The sequence below is a fragment of the Carassius auratus genome, linkage group LG45M (genome assembly GCF_003368295.1).
Source record: "Carassius auratus strain Wakin linkage group LG45M, ASM336829v1, whole genome shotgun sequence".
Taxonomy (NCBI): domain Eukaryota; kingdom Metazoa; phylum Chordata; class Actinopteri; order Cypriniformes; family Cyprinidae; genus Carassius; species Carassius auratus.
This window is the reverse complement of record NC_039299.1, coordinates 1,003,718-1,029,492: the sequence shown is the minus strand read 5'-3', so window position 1 is coordinate 1,029,492 and position 25,775 is coordinate 1,003,718. Positions and strand designations below refer to the sequence as shown.

Here is a 25,775-nt window from a genome sequence, read left to right as displayed (position 1 = left end):
ATATAGAGACACCAGCCACCATAGTCAAATGTTTACCGGGAGCCAGAGCGCCTGACATCTTGGCAAATTTAAAAGTGCTGGCTAATGCTAAACGTAAATACAGTAAGATTGTTATTCATGCCGGCGCTAATGATGTTCGACTTCGCCAGTCGGAGATCACTATAAATAACTTTAAAGAGGTGTGTGAACTTGCAAGCACGATGTCAGACACTGTAATATGCTCTGGTCCCCTCCCTGCTTACCGTGGTGATGAGATGCATAGCAGATTGTCATCACTCAATGGCTGGATGTCTAAGTGGTGCCCACAGAATAACATAGGTTATATAGACAATTGGACGAGCTTTTGGGGCAGACCTGACCTGTTTAAAAGAGATGGTCTTCATCCCTCCTGGGGTGGCGCCACTCTTCTGTCTAGAAATATGGCAAATAGTCTTAGTGTTTATACTTGACTAACTGGGGCCCAGGTCAGGAAGCAGACAGACTGGCTAAACCGACCGTCTGCTAGCTGCCTCCCGTCACAGAGGTCAGTTAATTCTCAGCACATAGAGACTCTTTCACCTAGATATCACACTATAGAGACTGTGCCTGTTCCCCGAACTAGAAAATACAAAAAACGTCCAAACCAAGTTAAGGTTAACAATTTAATTGAGGTTCAACAAATAAAAAACAAATGCAATATGGATAAACAAATGATAAAGATTGGCTTATTGAATATCAGATCCATTTCTACGAAAACACTTTTTGTAAATAATATGATAACTGATCATAATATAGATGTGCTCTGCTTGACAGAAACCTGGCTAAAACCTGATGATTACATTATTTTAAATGAGTCCACCCCCCAAGATTATTGTTATAAACACGAGCCGCGTCTAAAAGGCAAAGGGGGAGGAGTTGCTTCAATTTATAACAACGTTTTCAGGATTTCTCAGAGGACAGGCTTCAAGTATAACTCGTTTGAAGTAATGGTGCTTCATATAACATTATCCAGAGAAACCAATGTTAATGATAAATCCCCTGTTATGTTTGTACTGGCTACTGTATACAGGCCACCAGGGCACCATACAGACTTTATTAAAGAGTTTGGTGATTTTACATCCGAGTTAGTTCTGGCTGCAGATAAAGTCTTAATAGTTGGTGATTTTAATATCCATGTCGATAATGAAAAAGATGTATTGGGATCAGCATTTATAGACATTCTGAACTCTATTGGTGTTAGACAACACGTTTCAGGACCTACTCATTGTCGAAATCATACTCTAGATTTAATACTGTCACATGGAATTGATGTTGATAGTGTTGAAATTATTCAGCCAAGTGATGATATCTCAGATCATTATTTAGTTCTGTGTAAACTTCATATAGCCAAAATTGTAAATTCTACTTCTTGTTACAAGTATCGAAGAACCATCACTTCTACCACAAAAGACAGCTTTTTAAGTTATCTTCCTGATGTATCCGAATTCCTTAGCATATCCAAAACCTCAGAACAACTTGATGATGTAACAGAAACTATGGACTCTCTCTTTTCTAGCACTTTAAATACAGTTGCTCCTTTACGCTTAAGAAAGGTTAAGGAAAACAGTTTGACACCATGGTATAATGAGCATACTCGCACCCTAAAGAGAGCAGCCCGAAAAATGGAGCGCAGCTGGAGGAAAACAAAACTAGAGGTATTTCGTATTGCTTGGCGGGAAAGTAGCATATCCTACCGAAAAGCATTAAAAACTGCTAGATCTGATTACTTTTCTTCTCTTTTAGAAGAAAACAAACATAACCCCAGGTATTTATTCAATACAGTGGCTAAATTAACGAAAAATAAAGCCTCAACAAGTGTTGACATTTCCCAACACCACAGCAGTAATGACTTTATGAACTACTTTACTTCTAAAATCGATACTATTAGAGATAAAATTGCAACCATTCAGCCGTCAGCTACAGTTTCACATCAGACAGTGCACTATAGACCCCCTGAGGAACAGTTCCACTCATTCTCTACTATAGGAGAAGAAGAATTGTATAAACTTGTTAAATCATCTAAACTTACAACATGTATGTTAGACCCTATACCATCTAAGCTCTTAAAAGAGGTGCTTCCAGAAGTCATAGGTCCTCTTCTGACTATTATTAATTCCTCATTGTCATTAGGATATGTCCCCAAAACCTTCAAACTGGCTGTTATTAAGCCTCTCATAAAAAAGCCACAACTTGACCCCAGAGAACTAGTTAATTATAGACCAATCTCGAATCTCCCTTTTCTGTCCAAGATACTAGAAAAGGTGGTATCCTCACAATTATATTCCTTCTTAGAGAAAAATGGTATATGTGAGGATTTCCAGTCAGGATTTAGACCGTATCATAGTACTGAAACTGCTCTCCTTAGAGTTACAAATGATCTGCTCTTATCATCTGATCGTGGGTGTATCTCTCTATTAGTTTTACTGGATCTTAGTGCTGCGTTTGACACAATTGACCACAACATTCTTTTGCATAGACTTGAACACTTTGTTGGCATCAGTGGAAGTGCATTAGCATGGTTTAAATCGTACTTATATGACCGCCATCAGTTCGTAGCAGTGAATGAAGATGTATCATATCGATCACAAGTGCAGTATGGAGTACCTCAAGGCTCAGTTCTAGGGCCGCTACTCTTCACGCTTTATATGTTACCCTTGGGAGATATCATCAGGAAACATGGTGTTAGCTTTCACTGTTATGCTGATGATACGCAGCTCTATATTTCCTCGCAGCCCGGTGAAACACACCAATTTGAAAAACTAATGGAATGCATAGTCGATATAAAAAATTGGATGACGAGTAATTTCTTACTGCTAAATTCAGAAAAAACAGAGGTGTTAATCATAGGGCCTAAAAACTCTACTTGTAATAACCTAGAACACTGTCTAAGACTTGATGGTTGCTCTGTCAATTCTTCGTCATCAGTTAGGAACCTAGGTGTGCTACTTGATCGCAATCTTTCCTTAGAAAGCCACGTTTCTAGCATTTGTAAAACTGCATTTTTCCATCTCAAAAATATATCTAAATTACGGCCTATGCTCTCAATGTCAAATGCAGAAATGTTAATCCATGCATTTATGACTTCAAGGTTAGACTACTGTAATGCTTTATTGGGTGGTTGTTCTGCACGCTTGGTAAACAAACTACAGCTAGTCCAAAATGCAGCAGCAAGAGTTCTTACTAGAACCAGGAAGTATGACCATATTAGCCCGGTCCTGTCCACACTGCACTGGCTCCCTATCAAACATCGTATAGATTTTAAAATATTGCTTATTACTTATAAAGCCCTGAATGGTTTAGCACCTCAGTATTTGAATGAGCTCCTTTTACATTATACTCCTCTACGTCCGCTACGTTCTCAAAACTCAGGCAATTTGATAATACCTAGAATATCAAAATCAACTGCGGGCGGCAGATCCTTTTCCTATTTGGCGCCTAAACTCTGGAATAACCTACCTAACATTGTTCGGGAGGCAGACACACTCTTGCAGTTTAAATCTAGATTAAAGACCCATCTCTTTAACCTGGCATACACATAACATACTAATATGCTTTTAATATCCAAATCCGTTAAAGGATTTTTAGGCTGCATTAACTAGGTAAACTGGAACCGGAACACTTCACATAACACCGTACTTTCTACATCATTAGAAGAATGGCATCTACGCTAATATTTGTCTGTTTCTCTCTTGTTCCGAGGTCACCGTGGCCACCAGATCCAGTCTGTGTCCAGATCAGAGGGTCACTGCAGTCACCCGGATCCAGTACGTATCCAGACCAGATGGTGGATCAGCACCTAGAAAGGACCTCTACTGCCCTGAAAGACAGCGGAGACCAGGACAACTAGAGCCCCAGATACAGATCCCCTGTAAAGACCTTGTCTCAGAGGAGCACCAGGACAAGACCACAGGAAACAGATGATTCTTCTGCACAATCTGACTTTGCTGCAGCCTGGAATTGAACTACTGGTTTCGTCTGGTCAGAGGAGAACTGGCCCCCCAACTGAGCCTGGTTTCTCCCAAGGTTTTTTTCTCCATTCTGTCACCGATGGAGTTTCGGTTCCTTGCCGCTGTCGCCTCTGGCTTGCTTAGTTGGGGTCACTTCATCTACAGCGATATCGTTGACTTGATTGCAAATTAAAACAGACACTATTTCAACTGAACAGAGATGACATCAATGAATTCAATGATGAACTGCCTTTAACTATCATTTTGCATTATTGAGACACTGTTTTCCAAATGAATGTTGTTCAGTGCTTTGGCGCAATGTATTTTGTTTAAAGCACTATATAAATAAAGGTGATTGATTGATTGATTGATTGATTAGCGACATATTATTGTCCCCTATTCTTCATATCATAGATTTCGAGTATCTTTTTTTATCTGATCTTAGTTTTATAAACAAAAAGAAATGAAATATCCAAAATGCTTAAAAACAGCTTTCGGAGCTGATAAATTATGCAGTCTTGAAGAAGCTGATCGCTTTCTCCGATCTCCTCCAGTGACAGCCATGTTTCCTAACATGTGCATGAGGAGCAGGGATTCATGTGATGCTCCAGTTTTTTCCAGTTTGTGGTGGTTTTGGGTGTGATTCCAGGCTAATTTCCTGAGTTTCCTCAGTTTCCATGTTTTTGTCCTGTGCATTCCTTCCTCTTTTGTCCCTTTCGTTCTTTTAACTTTTCTCATCCTGTTTTACTTTTAGCTTTTAAAATCTTTGTGTTGTCACTGGTAAAAATGAAAAGTAAAGCGCTTTGCTGGAAGAGGCTTTTGAAACCCAGAGTTTTTCAGAATCATTTGACTGCAGCCTTTCATTTACTGTTGTGCACATTTTTATTCATTACCACCTACTGGGAACAAGCCAAAGAAATCAGTAGGCCTATTAATCATTCAGTATACCTCATCTTACTTGCCATACCAGTCTGTCAGAAAAACAACTGCTTCTAGAGAAATGGTGATCACCGAAATTTTACATTGCATCTAAGTAGGGCTGTTCAGTATGCATGACTTAAAAAACATGTCAGGACATTTAGCATTGGGGATATATTGGCCAGGACTTCTCTGTTATTGATATGTGGGAGTCAATCAGACTGCTCAGACTAGTTCGGCCTGGTGGTGTCTAGTTGTTGACAATCACAAATTCACTCACGTTTTAATATCCAGTTGCTCTGATGTGCATCACATGTCTCATCCTATCAGAATCAGCCTGGACTCTGTGTTTTTGAATATTAGTTTAGCTGTTTTGGGTCTTTCATTTTTAAATGAGTCCTCTTCTTAATCTGACTTTGCTGCAGCCTGGAATTGAACTACTGGTTTTGTCTGGTCAGAGAAGAACTGACCCCGACCTGAGCCTGGTTTCTCCCAAGGTTTTTTTCTTAAAGCTTAATTTCTGGTAATATTGTTGACTTGACTGCACAGACACTGTGGGAAGAGAACTGAACTGAACTCAACGATGACTCACTTTCAACAAAATCTGACTGTTTTCTATTGTCCTTTTGCATCATCAGCATGTTTTTCCTGTTTGACACTGTAGCGCTGCTTTGACATAATCAGTATAGTATAAAGTGTTAAAGAAATAAATATGAAAAAAAAAGTTTATCATGTTTTTTAAAGTGAACCTGATGCATTTATTTTATATGAGTATTCTGATATTTTCCTTAAAGATTAAAATAAACCATAAAGAAAATAATGAAATAAGGCCTCTCATGTTTTCAGTTGTAAAGTATTTAATTCACAAAAATTGACAAAAAAAAAAGATGTAGAAATAATCTTTATTGAATTTCCATTAAAATAAACTTTTTTTATTTACAATATACAATGTAATCTGTCCATTATGGACATTTTAAATTGCCTGTGTGTGTGACTGTTGTGCTTGAAATACTAAGGAAAACATCACCGGCTTACTTGTTACATGTAAAAGACATTATGGTTGTTTTTAAACTGCCTTGTCTTCTCCATGCCTTGAGCAAAAGATGTCTGACTGCATGCATGTTGCCTTGCCATCATGCAGAAAATGGCTCTTGAGCTTTGCTTATTCAATGTATTTGCAGTAACAAAAAGCCATCAGAATACCCAAAGCTCATTTCTCCAGCCAAGAGATAGATTTTCCTAATTTGTGGCACTCACTCAGAAGCCTCTACCTCAGGTCTGATGGTGTATTTGCTGTCTGCCTTTAAATCATTGTGACTAACTGAAGGATCTGTAACTGCAGAAACCCAATGGAAAGAAGATCTCCTCAGTATCTCAACTGTTTCTCCCAGACAATAATGAGATTAAATGGGGAGCAAATAGAAACTTTCTCTAGAAATGGGTCTTCATCTTTGTTTCAGTGAAGGACACAAAGTGACTTAAAATCTGCTCTATAACCTACAACACGAGCAGCATGTCAGTACCAGCATTCTTGGCTAGTGTTTGTCATTCGGTGGTAGAACCTGCATCAAAAGGCCTCGCAGCAATAAATCATTTGGAAACAGGAACCAGTGAGACAAGCTGTTGACTATATATGATTAGACACACTCATAAAACCTCTGGTGTGTGATCTGGGTGATGTTTATCTCTTCTCAGTGTGTACTGCTCACAGATGTGATGTTTTGGACTCCATAATAAAAGCACTGATGTGGTTGAATCTCTGGCTGTGTAATCTGCCCCTGCTGAAGTTTAGGTGCTCAAATCGCCACAGAACAAAGGCGTGTGGATCTTTTTATAGAGCTCCAGTAATATCTGCAGCTGCTATGTAAAGTTGTCCTCAGGGTTATACGACACACAGACTGCTCATTTCTTTCGGTGCTTGACGACTTACACCAGACCCTCAGTTTGACTCACGATGAGGTTTGTTTTGCAGGAACTACAGTTATCTCCTCACTCTACTGGTTCACATCTTTCCTTTTCTTTAATTTCCCTATTTACATGGACATAAACATGCCACACTTCAGTCATATTAAGGGTGCTCTGATCAGGATTTTTGGAGCGACAAAATTTCATTTTTGAGAATGAGGGCAATTACCCTTTTAGGTGAGTTTTTTTTTTGGGGGGGGGGGGGGTGCTGGGGGAGGGTGGGTCATTTAAGGGGCGCAGGTGTTTTTTAGACATTTTTTAAAAATATATAATTATCTCCCCTAAATGTTTGATCATGCAGTGCATTTTTGTTTTTACAATGCAGAAATTGTTTTACAATAGCTTACACACAGCACAAGCCTGATTTGGTGAGCTGTAGGTGAGGTAGGGTTATGTGTGTTGTTTGAGTGTGCATGAGCGCACATGTGCTGAATAGTTCAGACACTGGCAAAACAAAAAGGAAGATACAAGTGACAATACAACACTGCCAAGATTGTGCAAGTGACAATTCCTGTGTCAGCTGAGCATATCGACCATAGTGCAGACGTGATGTGCTGATTTGAAGCCATTTGTGTATTTTAAGAGGGAAAGAGAGAGAGAGCACACAGGGATTTCCTCACACTGTTTGTGATTTTACATCTCGCATAAAGTCTGCAAATTACTTTGCAAGTTATTTAATAAAGAAATGAATTGTGACTCACCTTCAGCATTATAATTATTTTGCCCGTACTGTACAGAGATCTAGATGGTGAGGCTGCAAGTCCTGCCAAAGCTTTCATAGGAGGCACTCTGTGAGCTTGAGATTGGTTTATGAGATCCACCTTTATAGAGACCACCGATCAAACTTCCCAAAGCCATTATCAGCCAATAGCAATTAGTAGCCAAGCACCCCTAAGTCACACAATGCATTAGATTAGTATTCATTATTTTGACTGTCATAAAACTAACCCTTGTGCTGGGATGACACTGATATGATTGTGTTTGTTGTTCTCTTATGTTTTTGTAGGACTGCACCACAGTTACACCCGTGACGCTGCGTGTTGACCCGCGGGGCTACTTCCTGTACTGGACCGATCAGAATAAGGTAATTAGTCTTATTTTTCGAAATGGAAGGAAATGTCTCTCTTTTCCAAATGCTCAGTGAATGTTCTGTAGCAAACTCTGTCCTGCATTATACACGACGGCAAAACTACTGCTGATCAGTAATCAGTAAGTCTCTTACACACTTGTTTGCTTTTAATTAATGCATGTCAGTTTATCCTCTCAAGTCAATTGCCTTTTTAGTGTTTTGCAGTGCCTTGTAAAAATATGATAGCAGCTGATTTCTGATCGTTAAGATGCAATTAGACATGCTTGAAAATAGTCTAGGAAGGATAACTGGAGGGTTGCTGTCTTCTGACAAATGTAACAAGAAGAACGAGAGTATTTGTCTTTCAGAACAGAAGATTGTGGAATTGACTGACTACTTGCGATTTTCTTCCACTGCACAAAAGCACAAAGTATGACTGCAATGCCATGTTTTGGTTTGAGGAAGGGCTGATTTTCTTAGAATTTTCAAGTCTTTTAGCTATAAATGTAATTACTACTCACAATTGTGATTATGAATTACAAAAATGATTCTGTAAATATGCAGTATTATATAGATATATCACTAACATAAAATCTAAGTAAACACTAGTTGCTAAAAGTCAGATTCAGTCTGCAAATTTTCAGCTGTTGAAGTTTACAGAAAATTGTTTTGTGTACGATGAGCAGAGACTCATATTTAGCTTAAGACACTGATTTCATCTAGTTGGACAATATCAGACATAATTTATCGAGTCGATTTTAAGTCGTCACCTTTATTTATTAACAATATAGATTGCATTAAATAGGAAAATAGTGTGTCAATAAAGCAAAAAGGCAGTTCATCATATATTCAGTGATGAAACATCATCCAGCTCAGTTCAGTTTAAATAGTATCTGTGTCAGTGATATCACTGGAAATGAAGTGACCCCAACTAAGCAAGCCAGAGGAACCGAAACTCCATCGGTGACGGGATGGAGAAAAAACCTCGGGAGAAACCAGGCTCAGTTGGGGGTCAGTTCTCCTCTGACCAGACGAAACCAGTAGTTCAATTCCAGACTGCAGCAAAGTCAGAAGAATCAACTTAACCCTTGCAACCTAAAAATTCTTAACGGATTTGGATATTAAAAGCATATTAGTATGTTATGTGTAAGCCAAGTTAAGGAGATGGGTATTTAATCTAGATTTAAACTGCAAGAATGTGTCTGCCTCCCGAACAATGTTAGGTAGGTTATTCCAGAGTTTAGGCGCCAAATAGGAAAAGGATCTGCCGCCCGCAGTTGATTTTGATATTCTAGGTCAGTGGTTTTCAACCTGTGGTACGTGGGCCAACGCGGGCCTGTGGGCTGCCAATTATTTTCTGTTCATTTCAAGTCTATTCTAGGGCTGTGTGATTAAAAGAAATCGTCATAAAATCACGATTTGAGCGTGCACGATTTCTAAATCGCTTTATAGCATGAAGAATGCATTGAGCTTAGCGCGAGAACAGAACAGAAAGGGCATATGCCTAACTCCATGTTCACACACAGTCTGTGATTCGCCTTTTTTCTGAGCCCATGTTCAAGGATCAGAGCGTTCAGACTGCACGTAGTAAAAGGCTAGAAATAAAAACATGCGAAAATAATTCATATCTAACACATGAGCATAGAGAGAATTGTGATTGCACAGGACGCAGTTTAAGTGAGAGGAGACATGTTTTAAGTGCACACACTCTTCCGTGCAGAGCAGCGTGTATCTTAGCAAGCACATCTGGTTTTATGACAGAGCAACAGAGAGATTTGCTCTCATGCATTATTTTTATGTGCTTTCGCGTTATATTTATGCACTCTCGCTACTTACCGCATACACATACACATCTGGGTGTCTGCCTCCCGAACAATGTTAGGTAGGTTATTCCATAACAATTATTCAAATACTGAGGTGCTAAACCATTCAGGGCTTTAGAAGTAATAAGCAATATTTTAAAATCTATACGATGTTTGATAGGGAGCCAGTGCAGTGTGGACAGGACCGGGCTAATATGGTCATACTTCCTGGTTCTAGTAAGAACTCTTGCTGCTGCATTTTGGACTAGCTGTAGTTTGTTTACTAAGCGTGCAGAACAACCACCCAATAAAGCATTACAATAATCTAACCTTGAAGTCATAAATGCATGGATTAACATTTCTGCATTTGACATTGAGAGCATAGGCCGTAATTTAGATATATTTTTGAGATGGAAAAATGCAGTTTTACAAATGCTAGAAACGTGGCTTTCTAAGGAAAGATTGCGATCAAATAACACATCTAGGTTCCTAACTGATGACGAAGAATTGACAGAGCAACCATCAAGTCTTAGACAGTGTTCTAGGTTATTACAAGTAGAGTTTTTAGGTCCTATAATAAAAACTTCAGAATTTAGCAGTAAGAAATTACTTCTCATCCAGTTTTTTATATAATTATGCATTTCATTAATTTTTCAAATTGGATTTTAGACACATTTCATATTTTTTAATGTGACTTTCTCCCGTTGTCTGTACAGTGTGTGATCCTTGGTCATATGTCATGCCCTCTTTTTGTCTGTGGCCTTTTACAAAGTCAGTAAGTTGTTTGATGTTCAGATTTGAGCTGTCGTGTAGTGCAAGGTTCTCAATTCCAGTCTCTCTTTGTTAACACACCATTCAGATTATCAGCTCATTAGAAGTGAGCTCCGTGCATGAACTGTGTTCCCATTGACACGGTCCCTACACAGTGTTCATTGCTCCCTACTCCCTGACCAGGGGACATCTGTTGAAGTTTACTTCACTTCGGAACATTCATTCACGGATTTGTGCTGTGCAACGTCTTCACATACAGACAAGTGTCACATCATATACCTCTGTGAATAAATACAATTTAAATTAACATCTAGCACACTTCAGTGCACTTTGAATGGAACTTATACATTCACTACAAACTGGAATCATGGCAGAATATCTTATGATGTCCACTTTGCAGGGCACTTACATTCAAATAGAACAAACATCTGAAGTGATAAGAGTAGGGTGACCATATGCGCTGTTCATACGGGACACGTACCAGCCAGGAATTTAATATTGCCTAAATTATCCAGGTTTTGGCTATTTGCACTGTGCAGGTTGATCGTTGTGTAACATTTATGAGAGTTATAAAGAGCAGAGCAGACGGCTCCTTATGCTTTCAAATCGCTTTCACATGTTTGTTCGTTCGTTTGACTTGAAGCATTGTGGTGCACTTTTTTTTTTTTTTTTAGATTTGTGCACAGCAGCGCTCCAAGTCAATCGAACGAACAAACACGTGCGCATATTTGCATCGCTTTAATTGTTCCCTCTAGATCTCACATTCTCACACGCGGCCCCACGATTGGTCGATTACGTAAAATACCTGCATGTTATTGGTGAAACTGCTCTGGATGTTTTAGGCATTATTAAAATCCTGGCTGGGATGGGATGGTCACCCTAGATAAGAGACGTACAAAATGTGCAAAACTATATAATAGTCCAGCAGCACTGGGACTTTTCACTGTTTGCATCACTCTGCATATGTGTTTGTTCCAGACAGATATTTTTTAAATAATGTCTCTGATGAATATGTGCAGTAAAACCTGATACATGAATTAAGAAATGAATAAGTGTCTATTTGAATGTTGTCATGTTGTGGTTTTTAAAGATGTCCTCCTGCACATCATGCTAATAGGTGTTTTTCTGTCTGTTTCTTGGCAGTGCTGTGCTCCTCTTCCAATGAACAATCAAAAAATCAGAAATCCCCAGTAGATCAGATTACAAAAACTAACTGAGACAGATTTGAAAACTAAGACCAAGGAGGCTATTTGCTAATGGAGAGATGCTTTGTTGTTGCAGCTTTGGCACATGAATCAGCTTTCACTTTCATGTGATCTGCCTCATGTGCCTTTACATCTAGTTTGTCCATTGTATAATCATCGAACGTTGTCATTTTCCTGCTGTTGCTCTCAGTCGCTTCAGGGCTGGATTCAGGAAAACTTCTTAAGAACAAATTTCACCTTAACTGATCATATCTTCCTTTTTCTTTTCTTTTTCTCCACAATATTTGTATTTTATTTTCATCTTTTAAACACATTGAAACATAGCCTTTACAATCATACATATTTTTCCAAATTTCTATACAACCATAAGATAGAAAGATTAGTCCACAAATATTAGTCATCCACTTCATCTATCCAAATCTTTAATATAATTAAAAGACTCCATGTGTTTACAAACACATAGTGTTTAGCCTTTAATATGTAAGTTATGTTTTCTAATGGAAGGTTTGACCAAATCTGTCTTATTCATTGAGTTTTATTTGGTCATTGTGTCTTTGTCCACAACAGAGCTACACATTTTTTGGCATAAAGAAAGCTGAGGTCTATAAATGCTTGTTCACTTCTCCTATAATTTAGTTTCTCTGGGTAAGCCCAACAGAAAAGCTTAGGGTCCAGTAAAATATGTTTTGAAATTATCTTTTCAATTCTAAGTTTTGCCTCTCCCCAAAACAATTTAATCTTTCTGCAATGCCAAATACACTGAAAAGAAGTTCTCTAGCTTCCATACATTTTGTGCATATGTCTGGTATGTTTTTATTATATCTATTTAATTCCACCGCATTATCCATTTATACTGTATAAGTTTACGTCGTGTATTGATAGACATAGTGTGAACACTAGTACAAGCTTCTTTCCAACCCTAATATGAAATATCCAATTGGAAATCTTCCTTCCATGCATTCAATTTATACTGTGAATTCTCAGATGAGTAAATTGTCAGCAACTCATAAAATTCAAATATGATACCCTTTCTCAGATTATATTTTATCATATTTTTTTTCTTAAGATGAATGTGGATGAATTACGAGCATTATCTTGATTTGTTTTAACGAAGCTTCTTAGCCGAAGATATTTGAGAAAAAAAATCCTATTAAGGCTGAATATAAGCCTCAACTCCTCAAAAGACATAATTATATAAGAGTCTGTCAAATAAAGATCTTGAATCATTTTAAATCCCTTCATATTGGACTATATTGAGATAAGAAATTTAAGTCTTAGGGATGATTCTTCTGCACAATCTGACTTTGCTGCAGTCTGGAATTGAACTACTGGTTTCGTCTGGTCAGAGGAGAACTGACCCCAACTGAGCCTGGTTTCTCCCAAGGTTTTTTTCTCCATTCTGTCACTGATGGAGTTTCGGTTCCTTGCCGCTGTCGCCTCTGGCTTGCTTAGTTGGGGTCACTTCATCTACAGCGATATCGTTGACTTGATTGCAAATAAATGCACATCATACCATATCTTTAAATATGTCTTACAATTGGGTTTTTAGTTTGTTTCTGTAGTTTTTTGCTGTGTCTGAATACATGTATGACGGGAAGAGGTAGGCTTAGACTATGAGATTCTATTTCTGTTCAATGTGCAGACTAAAAAAAAAAAAAAAAAAAAAACATGACAGACCTTAGCTGTGCAGCCTAGTAGTGCCACATTATGTTCGGACATTTTAAACCTCCTCTGTCAATGATAAATACAACAACACAAAAGGAGTCTTGCCCTCCTAAACCTGGTTTTGATTTTTGAGAGCAAATCTGAAGGTGTCGGTAATGGAATATTTTGAAATAAAGTAGTTTGGGGAGTATATTCATTTTTAAAATATGAATTCTCCCAATTATAGATACTGGTAGTGACATCCATCTATCAATTGACTCATTAATTTATAACATTAAATATCTGTGCAATATCTGTACTCCCAAATATATAAACTGCTCAACAATATTACATTTAATTACCTCTGAAATTGGATTCCTGCTTTCATTTGAATTAAACAGTAATACACACTAAAAAATGTTGGGTTGAAAATAACCCAACCTGTAACCCAACTATGGGTTGGTATAGCACCTTCCCATCTGTGGGTTATTTCAACCCAACCCATTGGGTTAAAAGTTACCCAACAGTTGAGTTAATTATTTATATTAATTAACATCAGTGTTTTTATTAAAAAATACTTAATACAACCATATTATGAAACTACTTTGTTGTAAATTACAGATTTTATTTTAATATGCAAATAACACATTTACAAATATATTTTAAAATATTTTATTTAAATTGACAAGAATGTGTAAAAATACAACTGACATTTTCAAGATGTACAAATGTGTCGATTCATATTCATATCAAACAAACAAATGTGCAAATACAGTTCACAGCTGTGGCCTAATGGTTAGAGAGTTGGACCTGTAACCTGAAGGTCGCAGGTTTGAGTTTCTGTGCTGGCAGGAGTTGTAGGTGGAGGGAGCGAATCGACAGTGCTCTCTTCCACCCTCAATACCCATGACTGAAGTGCCCTTGAGCTGGGCACTGAACCCCCAGTTGCTCTCCGGATGCTGGACCTATATCTGCCCACTGCTCCGGGTGTGTGTTCACTTCTCACTGCTGTGTGTGTGCACTTGGATGGGTTAAATGCAGAGCACCAATTCTGATAATGGGTTACCACACTTGGCAAATGTTAAGACTTTCAAATGAACATAACATAATAATAAAACAAAAATATTATCATAAAATCAATATACTAGCTGCTGGACCTACTGTTGATCAACAAAAAAAGTTTTTTACTGATTACTAAATACAATGTTTTTAAGGAGGAGACAGTGTGCAGAAGAAACTATTAAAGACTGTGTGTTACAAAAACTCTCAAATATGAGCAGAGGGCTTTGGGTAGTAGATGTCATTTACAAAGAAAAGTTAGAAACATAGATCGACTGCTTGTAGTATCGTCTCCTGTTCCATCGCCTCTCCGTTTAAAATAATAAAAACTTGGGAGGAGTTTTCCTTGTCACCAAGCACCAGGACATGTGGATTCTGACTTGTCTCATGATTCCAGTACAGCACTAATTAGTGCCAACCTTAAAATAATAATAAAAAAAAAGTTCTGTTAACATGCTTTGTGATGATATTTCATTAATACACTCACTTTACAAATGATTGAATTTAAATGAGTTAAAAGCTATAGCGAATTTAAATAGGTTAAAGTGATAATTCCCCCATAAATGAATTTTTCTTTTTTTCTTTTTTTCAAAATATCGTCTTGGAAGGATTTGTATTGTACAACGTGTGTTTTATAAAAAACAAATAAAAGGTGACTTTTACTACACAGGGCACTGTAATTTTAAGTTTTGCTTCTACTTACAGGTTGAATGTCAATGAAGGACCGCTTCATTTCCGTGTATGATGTGCACAACATTTTTCCATTTGTGTGGTATGGTGCAGATGGCAGGAAGGGTTTTAAAGACAATTTCTGCACAAAGGCCTTTCAATGACTAAAGTACAGAGAAAGCACAAGTAAAAAAAAAAAAGTAAGCTTACGGTTTACATTTTTACAGTCTTTGTGGGGATCTAATATCATTTGCACTAAGAGACAGACTAAACCAGTTTTCACTCCCTCCAGAAAATTTGTGGCAGTATTTGCGGATAATTTGAGTAAATCTGACCACCCTTTACCCTTTAACTGATTTGGACTTGTAGGGAGGAACAAAAGTACACTGTAAATGAAGGGAATCTTTGTTGTACGGAACACGGCAATACACTTATTTCACCTCATTGGTCTTTTTTCATAATTTTTGGAAGTCATAGGTCTAAGTAAAATGTAAAACTTATGTATCATTAATTTAAATAGGTTACTTACCTTGAAATGTTTCAATTAACAGGCAGAAATTCTATTGTTGCAATTTTTCCTTCACGAAAAAGTCCTAACCTTGTCTAAAACATAAGTATAAACACATTTAAAAAACATGTCTATCAATCTAGCTTCATAAGAGAAATTGCTGTAATTATAGGGTATTCTAATAGATGCTTAACAATATTCAATATGAATAAACCATAAAAACACTTTACTGTACAATTAATTAGTGCTGGTGTGCTAAGACGAATATGGCTTCTGTTTTACGTAAATTTGGGGCACTGGTATACATTTTAGCTGAAATAGTGGATTGCCTCACGTTTGCGCGCTTTCCTTTCGTCTGGGTTTTATCTTTTATAACAGAAAATTGCAGGTTCATTCAAACGATTCTCGCGGAGTCTGTTGTCTGCCGCATGACTGATGTGTGAGCTCAGCTCCCCCAGCAGCTTAATTCACTGGTCCGATCCGATTAATGGTCCGTGCGGCTTTTTTCTAGCTTAATTCTAATGATTTTGTCAAACTTTAACATTTCACCAGACATTTTTATTAACTTTAAGTAATACTTGTATGAAAAGTTTTGCAGCTAATCTTTTCATGTATTAATGCTGATAAATGTAATTTGACCCTATCAAAGGCCTTTTTGGCATTTAATGATAAGAGTGCTGTATCTGCCATTTCTTTGGTAGTATGAGTAATGTTCAATACCCTTCTTACATTGTGGAAACCCCGCCTTTCCATAATAAATCCATTTTGATCTTTGTTAATATTTGGCAATAATTTTTGTTACAGTTTTGCTAAGAGTTTACATATTATCTCAAGGTCAGAATTATGCAAACTTATGGGTCTTACATTTTCCCATTTGTTAGAGGGTTTACCTGGTTTTGTCAGGGATCTAGGAAGGAGGACCCAATTTCAGTGTGAGATAACAAGGGTTTAGTGACAAAACAGACTGATACAAGAGGCTAGTGAAGTGAAAAAGTGATACCCAACAGGAAAACAGAAACAGCTAGGGAAGGCCACTGGGACAGCTTCAGACATCAGTTGGCAGAATACTTATGGCAACAGAGGGGGTGGCAAGACCAGGCTGATAGGAAAGACCACACAGGGCACCACAGAGCGGAGCTCAGACACTTGTTGACCGCTGACTCTGAAGCAGATCAAGTGCCAGGCAAGAAAAACCAGTGGCAGGACACACAAGAACAGGTCAGGAACTCCAACACAAGACTAGACAGGATAAAGCTCCACAGAAACACAAATTAACCCAAGACAATGAGAAAAATTAAACCAAAAACTAAGAGTAAAGTAACAATATATGTAAGAATTAACAATTTAACAAGTGTTAGTGTTCCTGTAGCTCAAGTGGTAGAGCATAGCGTTAACAAGCACAAGGTTGGGGGTTTGAATCCCAGGGAACACATGTTAGATGAAAATGTAATGTAATTCGCTTTGGGTAAAAGCGTCTGCTAAATGCATAAATTGAGTTTAATTTTAAAATATAACCAGCTTAAGAGAATATCAAACAAAACCAAGAATCAGGACCAGAAAAACAAAAAATGACAAGTAAAAGCAAAAAAAAAAAGAAAAAAAGATTGCCAAAACCAGGAGCTAGACAAGAACATAGTACCACAAAGGACTAAACAAAACAAGGGCGCCAGGCCAGGCAGATACTCCACAAGAGACAGAGGAGTGTGAGAATGACCACAAACCAGCAAACACAAAAGGGTAAGGGGCACTATAAATAGGGAGGATAATAAATGAGGGACAGGTGAGCACAATTAGACTAACCAGGCTAACAAGAGGGTGGGGTAGAAAGAAAATGAGGAGGGGCTAAAGGAGCACATGGCCAATGAAACAATTAACAAGGCCATGTGCCAAGACATAAGACACAAGACACAAAAAACAAAACACAAAACAGAGTGACAGTGCAAAACCCTAATCAGGTAAGATGATTAGAACACTATTCATAGAGGGTTAGGGTTAGGGTGAGAAAACTGCCGTTCTGAAATGCCTCCAGAAACATTTCCACAAGTGGAGTTAGCAGTTTATTTATTTATTTTTTTTTATACAGATATATTGGGAGACCATCTGGTCCTGCCTTTTTTCCTGCCTTTATGTTATCGATAGCATTCCCTATTTCTTCTTTGTTCATGTCCATCTCCAGATCTTCTTTATGATTATCTGGAAGATGAGGTATAGGTTGTTCATCTAAAATCCTATTTAGATTTTGCAAATTAATCTCATTCTTTTTGGATTATATCATTCTTTATAGTAGCTTCTAAAGGCATCATTAATTTCAGTATGATCCACTACAACATTTCCATTGTTTATAACAGGTGTTTCTCAATTTATCTCCTTGTTCAAAGAATGATTGCTTTAGTCTCATAAGACTGGAAGCGGCTCTGAAAGCAGACAGCTTATCATATCCAGCCCTCAAAATCAGTAACTCGCTTTGCATTTGTAGATTATTTTTTTCATAAATTTTTCCTGAAGAATCCTTATTTTATTTTCCAGTTGTATTCTCTCCTCATGTACCTTTTTTTACTTTGAGCCTATGTAACTAATAATATGGACTTATTATTAGTTACACAGGCTCAAAGTCAAAAAAGGAAAGCTTTATATGCTTCCCACTTTGTACTTGCAAAAGGTTCTGAAGTATTAATAAATAATAAAAAAACTTCTATCTGTTTTTTCTATATTTTTACAAATTCTTCATCTTGTAACCATTTATGCTGAAAATGCCATGTAGCTGGATCTATTGTTAATTTAAACGTTGGACTGTAATTCTAAAAAAAAAAAATCAATTCGAGTTAAGTTACTTCAAAATAATATCAGTTCATTTTTATATAATGTTAGCTATAATTTATTCACTGCTTGAATAGCTGTGGAAAGGAAATGTTATAGAGCCTAATTATACATTTCTAATGTTTTTATTAAATTGTGATCACATTCAATACAAATTCAGTCCCATTAAACACATTTTATTAGCCTACATCAGTGGCGCAGGGGTCGCGAGATGATTTCGATATAGGCTTTATATATTTTTGTTTCAATTAATTTAACTCTTTCGCATCGCACGTACGATCACACCGGTGTGATCAGTCTAGGCTAGTCCCTGGAGTGTACGACCACACCGGTCAGTGCATGACGTGAAATTCAAATGTGCTCTCGCGAGTTGGCTGGCGCTGAGCCAGAGACAAGTGCGCTCAGAGCTGTCATCACAACTTTTCAGTGTTTTCAACCAAATAATGTTTATTTTAGGTTTCAGACATATAAGTACTAGAAAAAACAATACATTTAGAGTTTGTAAAATACACACTGATGTCAAAGGAAGAGGCAATAATAATCTTTTTCATTATAATTAGACACATTTTATTCATATCAGATACACATTGTGTAAGTAACTTTAAAGTTTACTCCATTATTCTCCCAGTTCACCAGCCACTTACTTTTATGTATTTCGGGAGAAGTGGATGAATTCACGTGTTGTAAATCCAACAGATCTGATTCTCTGAACTGCGTCTGCGGCACAAACTAAGATGGCGGCGCCCATCGCGCATACAGCTCAACTAACGCGATCGTTATAAAGGTGTTTAAACAACAAAACACTTCCACTTGCATATATTTGACAATCGGAATATCAGCTATTTCATGCCATATCTAACACATTTGTTAATATTTTGAATAAAAAAGGAAAAATGACAAAAGCAGATCATTCATTCAGCTCTGTTGTTGCTGCGGTATGTCACGTGACAAGCAAAGACGCGTCACCATGGAAAGCATAAAGTGACACATCTAGCGGATTAGCATGAGTGTGTGTGTGTGTGTGTGTGTGTGTGTGTGTGTGTGTGTGTGTGTGTGTGTGTGTGTGTGTGTGTGTGTGTGTGTGTGTGTGTGTGTGTGTGTGTGTGTGTGTGTGCGAGCGAGTGTGAGCACGCGTGTGAGCAGCTCAGAATTACTCGACTGGTTCCTGATGGCAGAATAATGAACGAGTTCAACCCAACATAGCTGCACAGTTACTTTCCGAGAGAGAACAGGTGGATATCGAGCAGCTCATGCAGAATTGTAACACTGATTTTGCACGCAGAACAATAAAATATAACTTCGTGTGCTTTGAGACTGGGCATAAAATCGATTTGCTGTACTACATTTCACGCGACGAGAGGTGTTTTTTTTTTGGGGGGGGGGTCGCGGGGCAGCAGCGCATTTATCATGGGGTCGCGGGCTAAAAAGTTTGGGAACCCCTGGCCTACATGACACCTGTGTCTGGCTGTTGCCTAAAAAGACGACTTTCTAATGTTTAATACATTTGGCTGCTTTTATCCTTACCCTGGAGTTGGTTCACCCTCCACCTATGACCTCGCTTTAGTTTCATATGGATTACATAATCAGATAATATTTGTTTTCAATTTGAATTTGTTCATTTAAAAGTAGACAATTAAAGAAAGTGTAGAAAGTGCTTTTTTTTTTTTTTTTTTGCAAAATAACAATGTTTTGTTGTTATTGTCAGTGTACACAAATAAAAGTTGGCCCGTTTTAGACATGATTGGTCCATAAAACAGTTTTTGAGTACAAAAAGTAAATTATTGAAGCAGTATTTTTTTTTTAATTAGTCGTGTTGATTTTCTTGTTTCATGTGTCACAATAATTATCAATCTACAGGTTATTTAGTGATTTAACACATCGTAAAGTTTGCATTTTCAGATTTTTTTAGTATAAAATTAAATCGAGTTTAAATGTCAGGAGTTCCTGTCGTGACAAAAGTAACAATTACCCGCTAAAGTGACAAAAAGTATGTATTTTGTTCCAGTGCATGCTATATTGTGAATTTCTGTGTCTTTTATCATTTTTTACAAATGATTATCATATTATACCAAAAGAATATGTCTAGAGTGAGGCTCAGAAAGACACACAGAGGTCTGGTTTTATCCAGATGTTTTTGAGAGGGCGTTTCTGGACATAGAGGAACATCTCTCTCTGGGCAGCTGCTACTTCACATTTATATTTAGGTTTTAGCCATATGTTAGCCTTTACACCTCTACCTATGAATTTGCAGTTTCCATATGTTTTAATGCACATTTTCAATTTATGCATAAAAACAACTGGATGGAAACATAAATAGGCCTACTTTTACATTGTTTAGAGGTTTTTATTATTATTATGCTAATGTAATAAAATTGTTATATTGTTCATTCTGTTGAATTTTATTTTAATAAAAATACATTGAAATTGACAAAAAAAAATACAGTCAGGTTTTGAGACATCTGATGAAATTAAATTTAAAATGAAAATATGAAGATGTAATTTTATATATTTTTTGCAAAAATAAAGGACAAAATATGCTTGCAGGTATATATTAACAAAGTCACAATCAGGTATACTTAATAAAAATAAGAGTAACAGAAATAAAATCTAGCTTATATTGTTGCGTTACTTTCGTCCCAACCGATGGGGTCGAAAGTAACAGTGCAACTTATGGTCAAAGTGAAATTATACTGAAGTCTTTCTAAATTTCTACAAAATACCACCTGGTATTGATAGATCACACTTCTGAGTTACTGGCCACAGCAGAAATATATCTCTGTCTACAAAATTATCTTTTAAAATGATGTTTTTATGGAAAATGGTACTCTCGCCCCCGCTCTCCCATACTTTATAAGTAACTGTAATTAAATTAATTAAAAATCAGCAGTAATCCCTTACTTAAATTTTTCAGGGGATAAGTAATTGAATTACAGCAATTCTCTACAAATATCCAACAGATTAAACTTGCTGATTAAACAAAGAATAACTCCTCTAACCTTATTACACTGACTGATCCACTCCTGTAGATCTATCCATACAGGCATTCAGTGTACAATTGAAATCCCCTGCAATAACCTATTATCTTGCTAATGTTAAAAGAGTATAGAACAAATCTACAAAATACTTGGGATCATCTGTATTGGGGCCATAAAAGTGAACTAAATGTACATTTTCTGATAATGGAGAACCTTGAATTATTAAATATCCCCCAAGCTTATCTTTGAGTACTTGTTTCACTTGAAATGGTACTGTACCATGAATGAGAGTCATAACTCCTTTAAGGCTGGGTATTGTTCAAAATCTTTCCATCCGGTGCCAATTTCGATACCGATTCCTAACGATACTTTTTTCGATACCATATGTTTTAAAATCCATTTCAACATCAACACAAATACATTAAACACAAAACTTTTATTTTTCACCTTAATTAAAGTAAATTCTGGTAACTCTTCACACTCAGGATAACATTATTAATACAACTGGTTGTGCTTTTTGGATAGGGGTGCGCCATTCAGGGGTGGACTGGGACCAAAAAGTTGCCCTAGACAATTTGCCGCTTGGCAAGAAAAACACACAAAAAAAATGGCCTTTTGGCTTTTGGAACCAAAATTTGACTCCAAAGGGAAATAATTTTGTACAATAATAAGAATGCATTGTACTTTTAACCCTCACAGCCTCGTTTTCATTCCTGTCGAAAGTTAAATATAGCACCACCCTGTCTATTGTGATTATTACATTAATCTGCAGGCAGTGCAAAAATTCCTCAGCCATTCATTTAATCTGTCAGATAACTCCAAAAATAAATTTCTTAAGAGAAAGAGTTAAGAGTGGAGTGACAGCGCTCTTTAGATCCTTTAGTAACAGGTTTCTGCTCCTCTTGTCTCTCAGCTGTGCTGGGATCAGGATTGTTTCTGGCAGTGACCACAGCTTCTGCTCCCAGAGGAGTTTTGTCACAAGTCTGTACTGCTCTGACATCCATCCACTGCTAATGCACTGCATCCCTTCCCACAATGCAGTGCACTTACACTGCTCATTAAACAAGCAAACCTTTAAACCTCCACAGAAGTGTTGTGTTTTGACGTAAGGCATCTGTTTTTTACCAGATGGATACTGCAGGCTGGTTCAAGTCCACCGAGCCTGTCAGGAAATCTTTCTCTGTGACGTTGTTTTAGTTTTAACCCCTTATTTACACTGAATGTGTCTGTGGCATGTTACTGCTCCGATGAGCCACTCTAGTCTAGAGCCCAACCGATATATAATTAAGCTGATATATCGAGTCGGCAAATGTGCTACAGATATGTAAAAAAAATTATACAGATTAAATGCTTCTGAATGCTGTCATTACTTATTTTGTCCAACAGATAATGCTCCATTGTTTGCTTCTGATGACTCAGGTCAGTTTAGTATAGAGATGTGTGGATGAGCTCAAACTTCAGCCAAATCCGCTGGTTCAAATTATCCACCAAACACCCACCCCACCGATTTTGTCATCACATTACAATGATTCCAATTCTTAGTTTTGTATGATGATATTATGAATAGATGGTTAATTTTTAACAGCAAATTCAGTGACGTCAGAGACTAGAGTAGAAATTTTAGGTGTCTGTTAAGGAGGCTGCTTTAAGGCCCGGCCTGGGTATACTTCACATTCCGTGTTCTATTCTGTGTTGTGCCCAGCAGCATCGCACGATATCGTCACGTTCTCACGAGACCAGTCGCGCCACAAGATCTTGTCACATACCTACTATATACTGTATCCTATATACAGTACCAGTAAAAAGTTTGGACACACGAATGGGAAGTGTGTTTTTTTGACTATTTTTGACTATACCGTACTATAATATATCTTACATATAAAGCATATCAGCTGTTACGTCTGTTTCTGTCTTTTTTCCTCCTTAATATCAGCATCGGCCCCCAAAAAACCCATATCTGTTGGGCCCTGCTCTAGTCAATGCTTGTGTTACACCAGCAGCGCTGCAGAATGTTTCAGAAGGTTCCTAGAAGGAGCTCTTCACGCTGCTTCACTAAAGGTGCAAAATGTGTTGCTCCATGCAATTAAAACAAAATATGAATAATGTAACTCTACTGAACCTCTCTCTCTCTTACACACACGCACTCATGTGCTAGTATGTAAACAGCGCTGGCTGCTTTCACCACTTTGCTAAAGGTCTTTGTTGTGATAGTGATGTTGATTTGAAAGCTCACTGTTTTTTCCACATAGCAGTACAAATGTAGGGTACATGTAGAGAGCATGAAAGAGAGCAAAAGTTCGGAAAAATGCTTGATGGGCCTTTAAATATGTAGCACAGAGGAAGCACAGCATGCTGTTCTTCTTCATTTATCAGAAAAAACTGCTAAAAAAACAGGAATGCAGAAAAGGAAGGAAGCAACTGCAGCCAGAGTCCAAAAGTTTTTCAGTCACATCGTTCGTCTTTGGTCATTACTGCTTCTCCCTTGCGTGTCACGTTGAGGAGAGCCAGCACATCTCAACTGTTGCTGAAATACAGTGATATTTTGTTTGCAGAGTGGAACAGGAATTGAAGTGGGTGATGCATTTCGAATGTCAATGTCTCCCAACCCCCCAGCTGTAAATGAGCCGCTCATTTGACTAAAGAATTTGCATGAGACTGCAGGGCTGTGACACGATCCTAAACTCTGTGGATCACAGCAGGACGGACTCTCACACAGCAACTCTTAGATAAAGAAGTTTACAAAGCCTGCATTTATGATGCTGCTTGAGTCCCATGAACCTGAGCATCTCTTGTGAGTGAAGCAGGTGCAGAAGTAGTGACTTTAGCTGTACAACAGCATGACACTGAAAAGTCTTCTTTTTACTCTGTCTAATCTTGTTCCTATCTAAGAGAATCAATTGAGATGTGGTGAGCATGTGTCTTAAACCATGACCTGGTTCTTCTAGCACCATTTCTCATACTCCTGCTGAGTCATCAATAGTTCAAACACTGTTTTTGCCCAGCGTTGCATTTTTATCTGATTAACCTGGCAGGCATTTTAGTCCCTTTGTCAGCATAATCACAGCTGGCAAGGTGTAAATCTTCAGACAATCTACTGAAATTGAAATGTGCTCTATGCCAAGTTGAAATGGCTTCCCTTCTTTTCATCAAGTGAGTGCAGCTGACTGGAAGGATAACTTCACAGTGCACATGTCAGTGCTTACTACGAGAGACACCGAGGATACGACGCCTTCACTGACACCCAACACTGCCAGTTCTTGAAAACTTGTCACACAAATCAGCTGTTCAGAAACGTAGCCTTCTTTCTTCCAAGTCAAGTCACTTTATACAGTATATAGTGCTTTATACAATACAGATTGTTTCAGAACAGCTTCACTGTGATAAACAGGAAAATAATGATTCCTTGATGGTTCAGAGAACAATTCTGCTGAAAAGCAGCTCTAAAAAAACAGTGGTGTCATTGTTCAGCTGAGGTTAGTGTAGGATTGATTTAGTTTAAATTCAATAACTGTGTAAAGATCATGAATTATGACAGTAGTACATAACAGCTTTAAAGCAGCCCTGCAGAAAACAGTGATGTCATCATCATCATCGGCTCTGTCCAGTTCTCATTCAATAGAATCTGTGCAGTCAATACAATAATATTGCTGAATATTAAAAATAAACATCCAAGAATATCCTCCTTTAGATTTGTTGTGATCTCGTTGATGTACCAGAGTGTCAAGCCATTTGTTAAAGTAACCGTCACACAGCACACTGGTGATCCAGGGAAGTGTTAATGTAATGGGTTCAGATCAGTAGAACTTAGTCTGAGCATGGCTAGACAGACTTTGAGTTGAGAGATTTTAAAAGCCAGCAGCTGTCAAACAGAAGACAGCAGTGCCCTGAAAGCATTTCTATGCAGAAGCCTGAACAACATAAGCTGTAAGAAAGAACGGCTGTAGGGCTTTTTCTTGCTGTTTTTGTTTTCTGTCCTGCACCGGCTGATATGCTCAAAGCATGCTTCAGGTTCACTGCACTTTTGCTCAATGAATCCGGGCTGTACTGTGAGAAGGTCACGGTAAGATCAGCTCACCAGCACTTGGCAGGTCTCTGGTACTCTCCCTCCAAAAGAAAAGGTCTGTTCACAAAACAAGGTGCAGGGCAGGTCTTTGGATGAGGCCAGAAGAGATCGGTTCACCTGTGGCCTTTGATAGCTGAGCTAAACCAAAGTTTACTGTCCACAGCTGACAAACACGATGTGGCTCACGATGAACAATTACCCAGAACAGAACAAGTCAAGTCAAGTCTGCTTTATTTTCACATGTACAGTACATACATACAGAGAATCAAAATTGTGTTACTCTCAGACCCATGGTGCATACAGATAACATTAACAGTAGAGCCTAAAAATCTAGATCAAATATAA

The 25,775-nt window shown here is 37.7% G+C and overlaps 2 protein-coding genes across 5 annotated transcripts in view; both read left to right on the top strand.

Moving 5' to 3' along the window:
* LOC113068554 (gephyrin-like) overlaps nt 1-25,775 on the top strand; it is a 1,122,288-nt gene that overhangs the window by 827,391 nt on the left and 269,122 nt on the right. The gene's annotated exons all lie outside the window — the stretch shown is intronic.
* The window catches only part of LOC113068550 (1-phosphatidylinositol 4,5-bisphosphate phosphodiesterase beta-1-like), a 91,749-nt gene that overhangs the window by 5,091 nt on the left and 60,883 nt on the right, over nt 1-25,775 (top strand). For both annotated transcript variants that reach the window (XM_026241295.1, XM_026241296.1), the window contains exon 2: nt 7,855-7,932. In XM_026241295.1, coding sequence (XP_026097080.1) covers nt 7,855-7,932 — 78 coding nt within the window. The remainder of the gene's footprint in view (nt 1-7,854; nt 7,933-25,775) is intronic.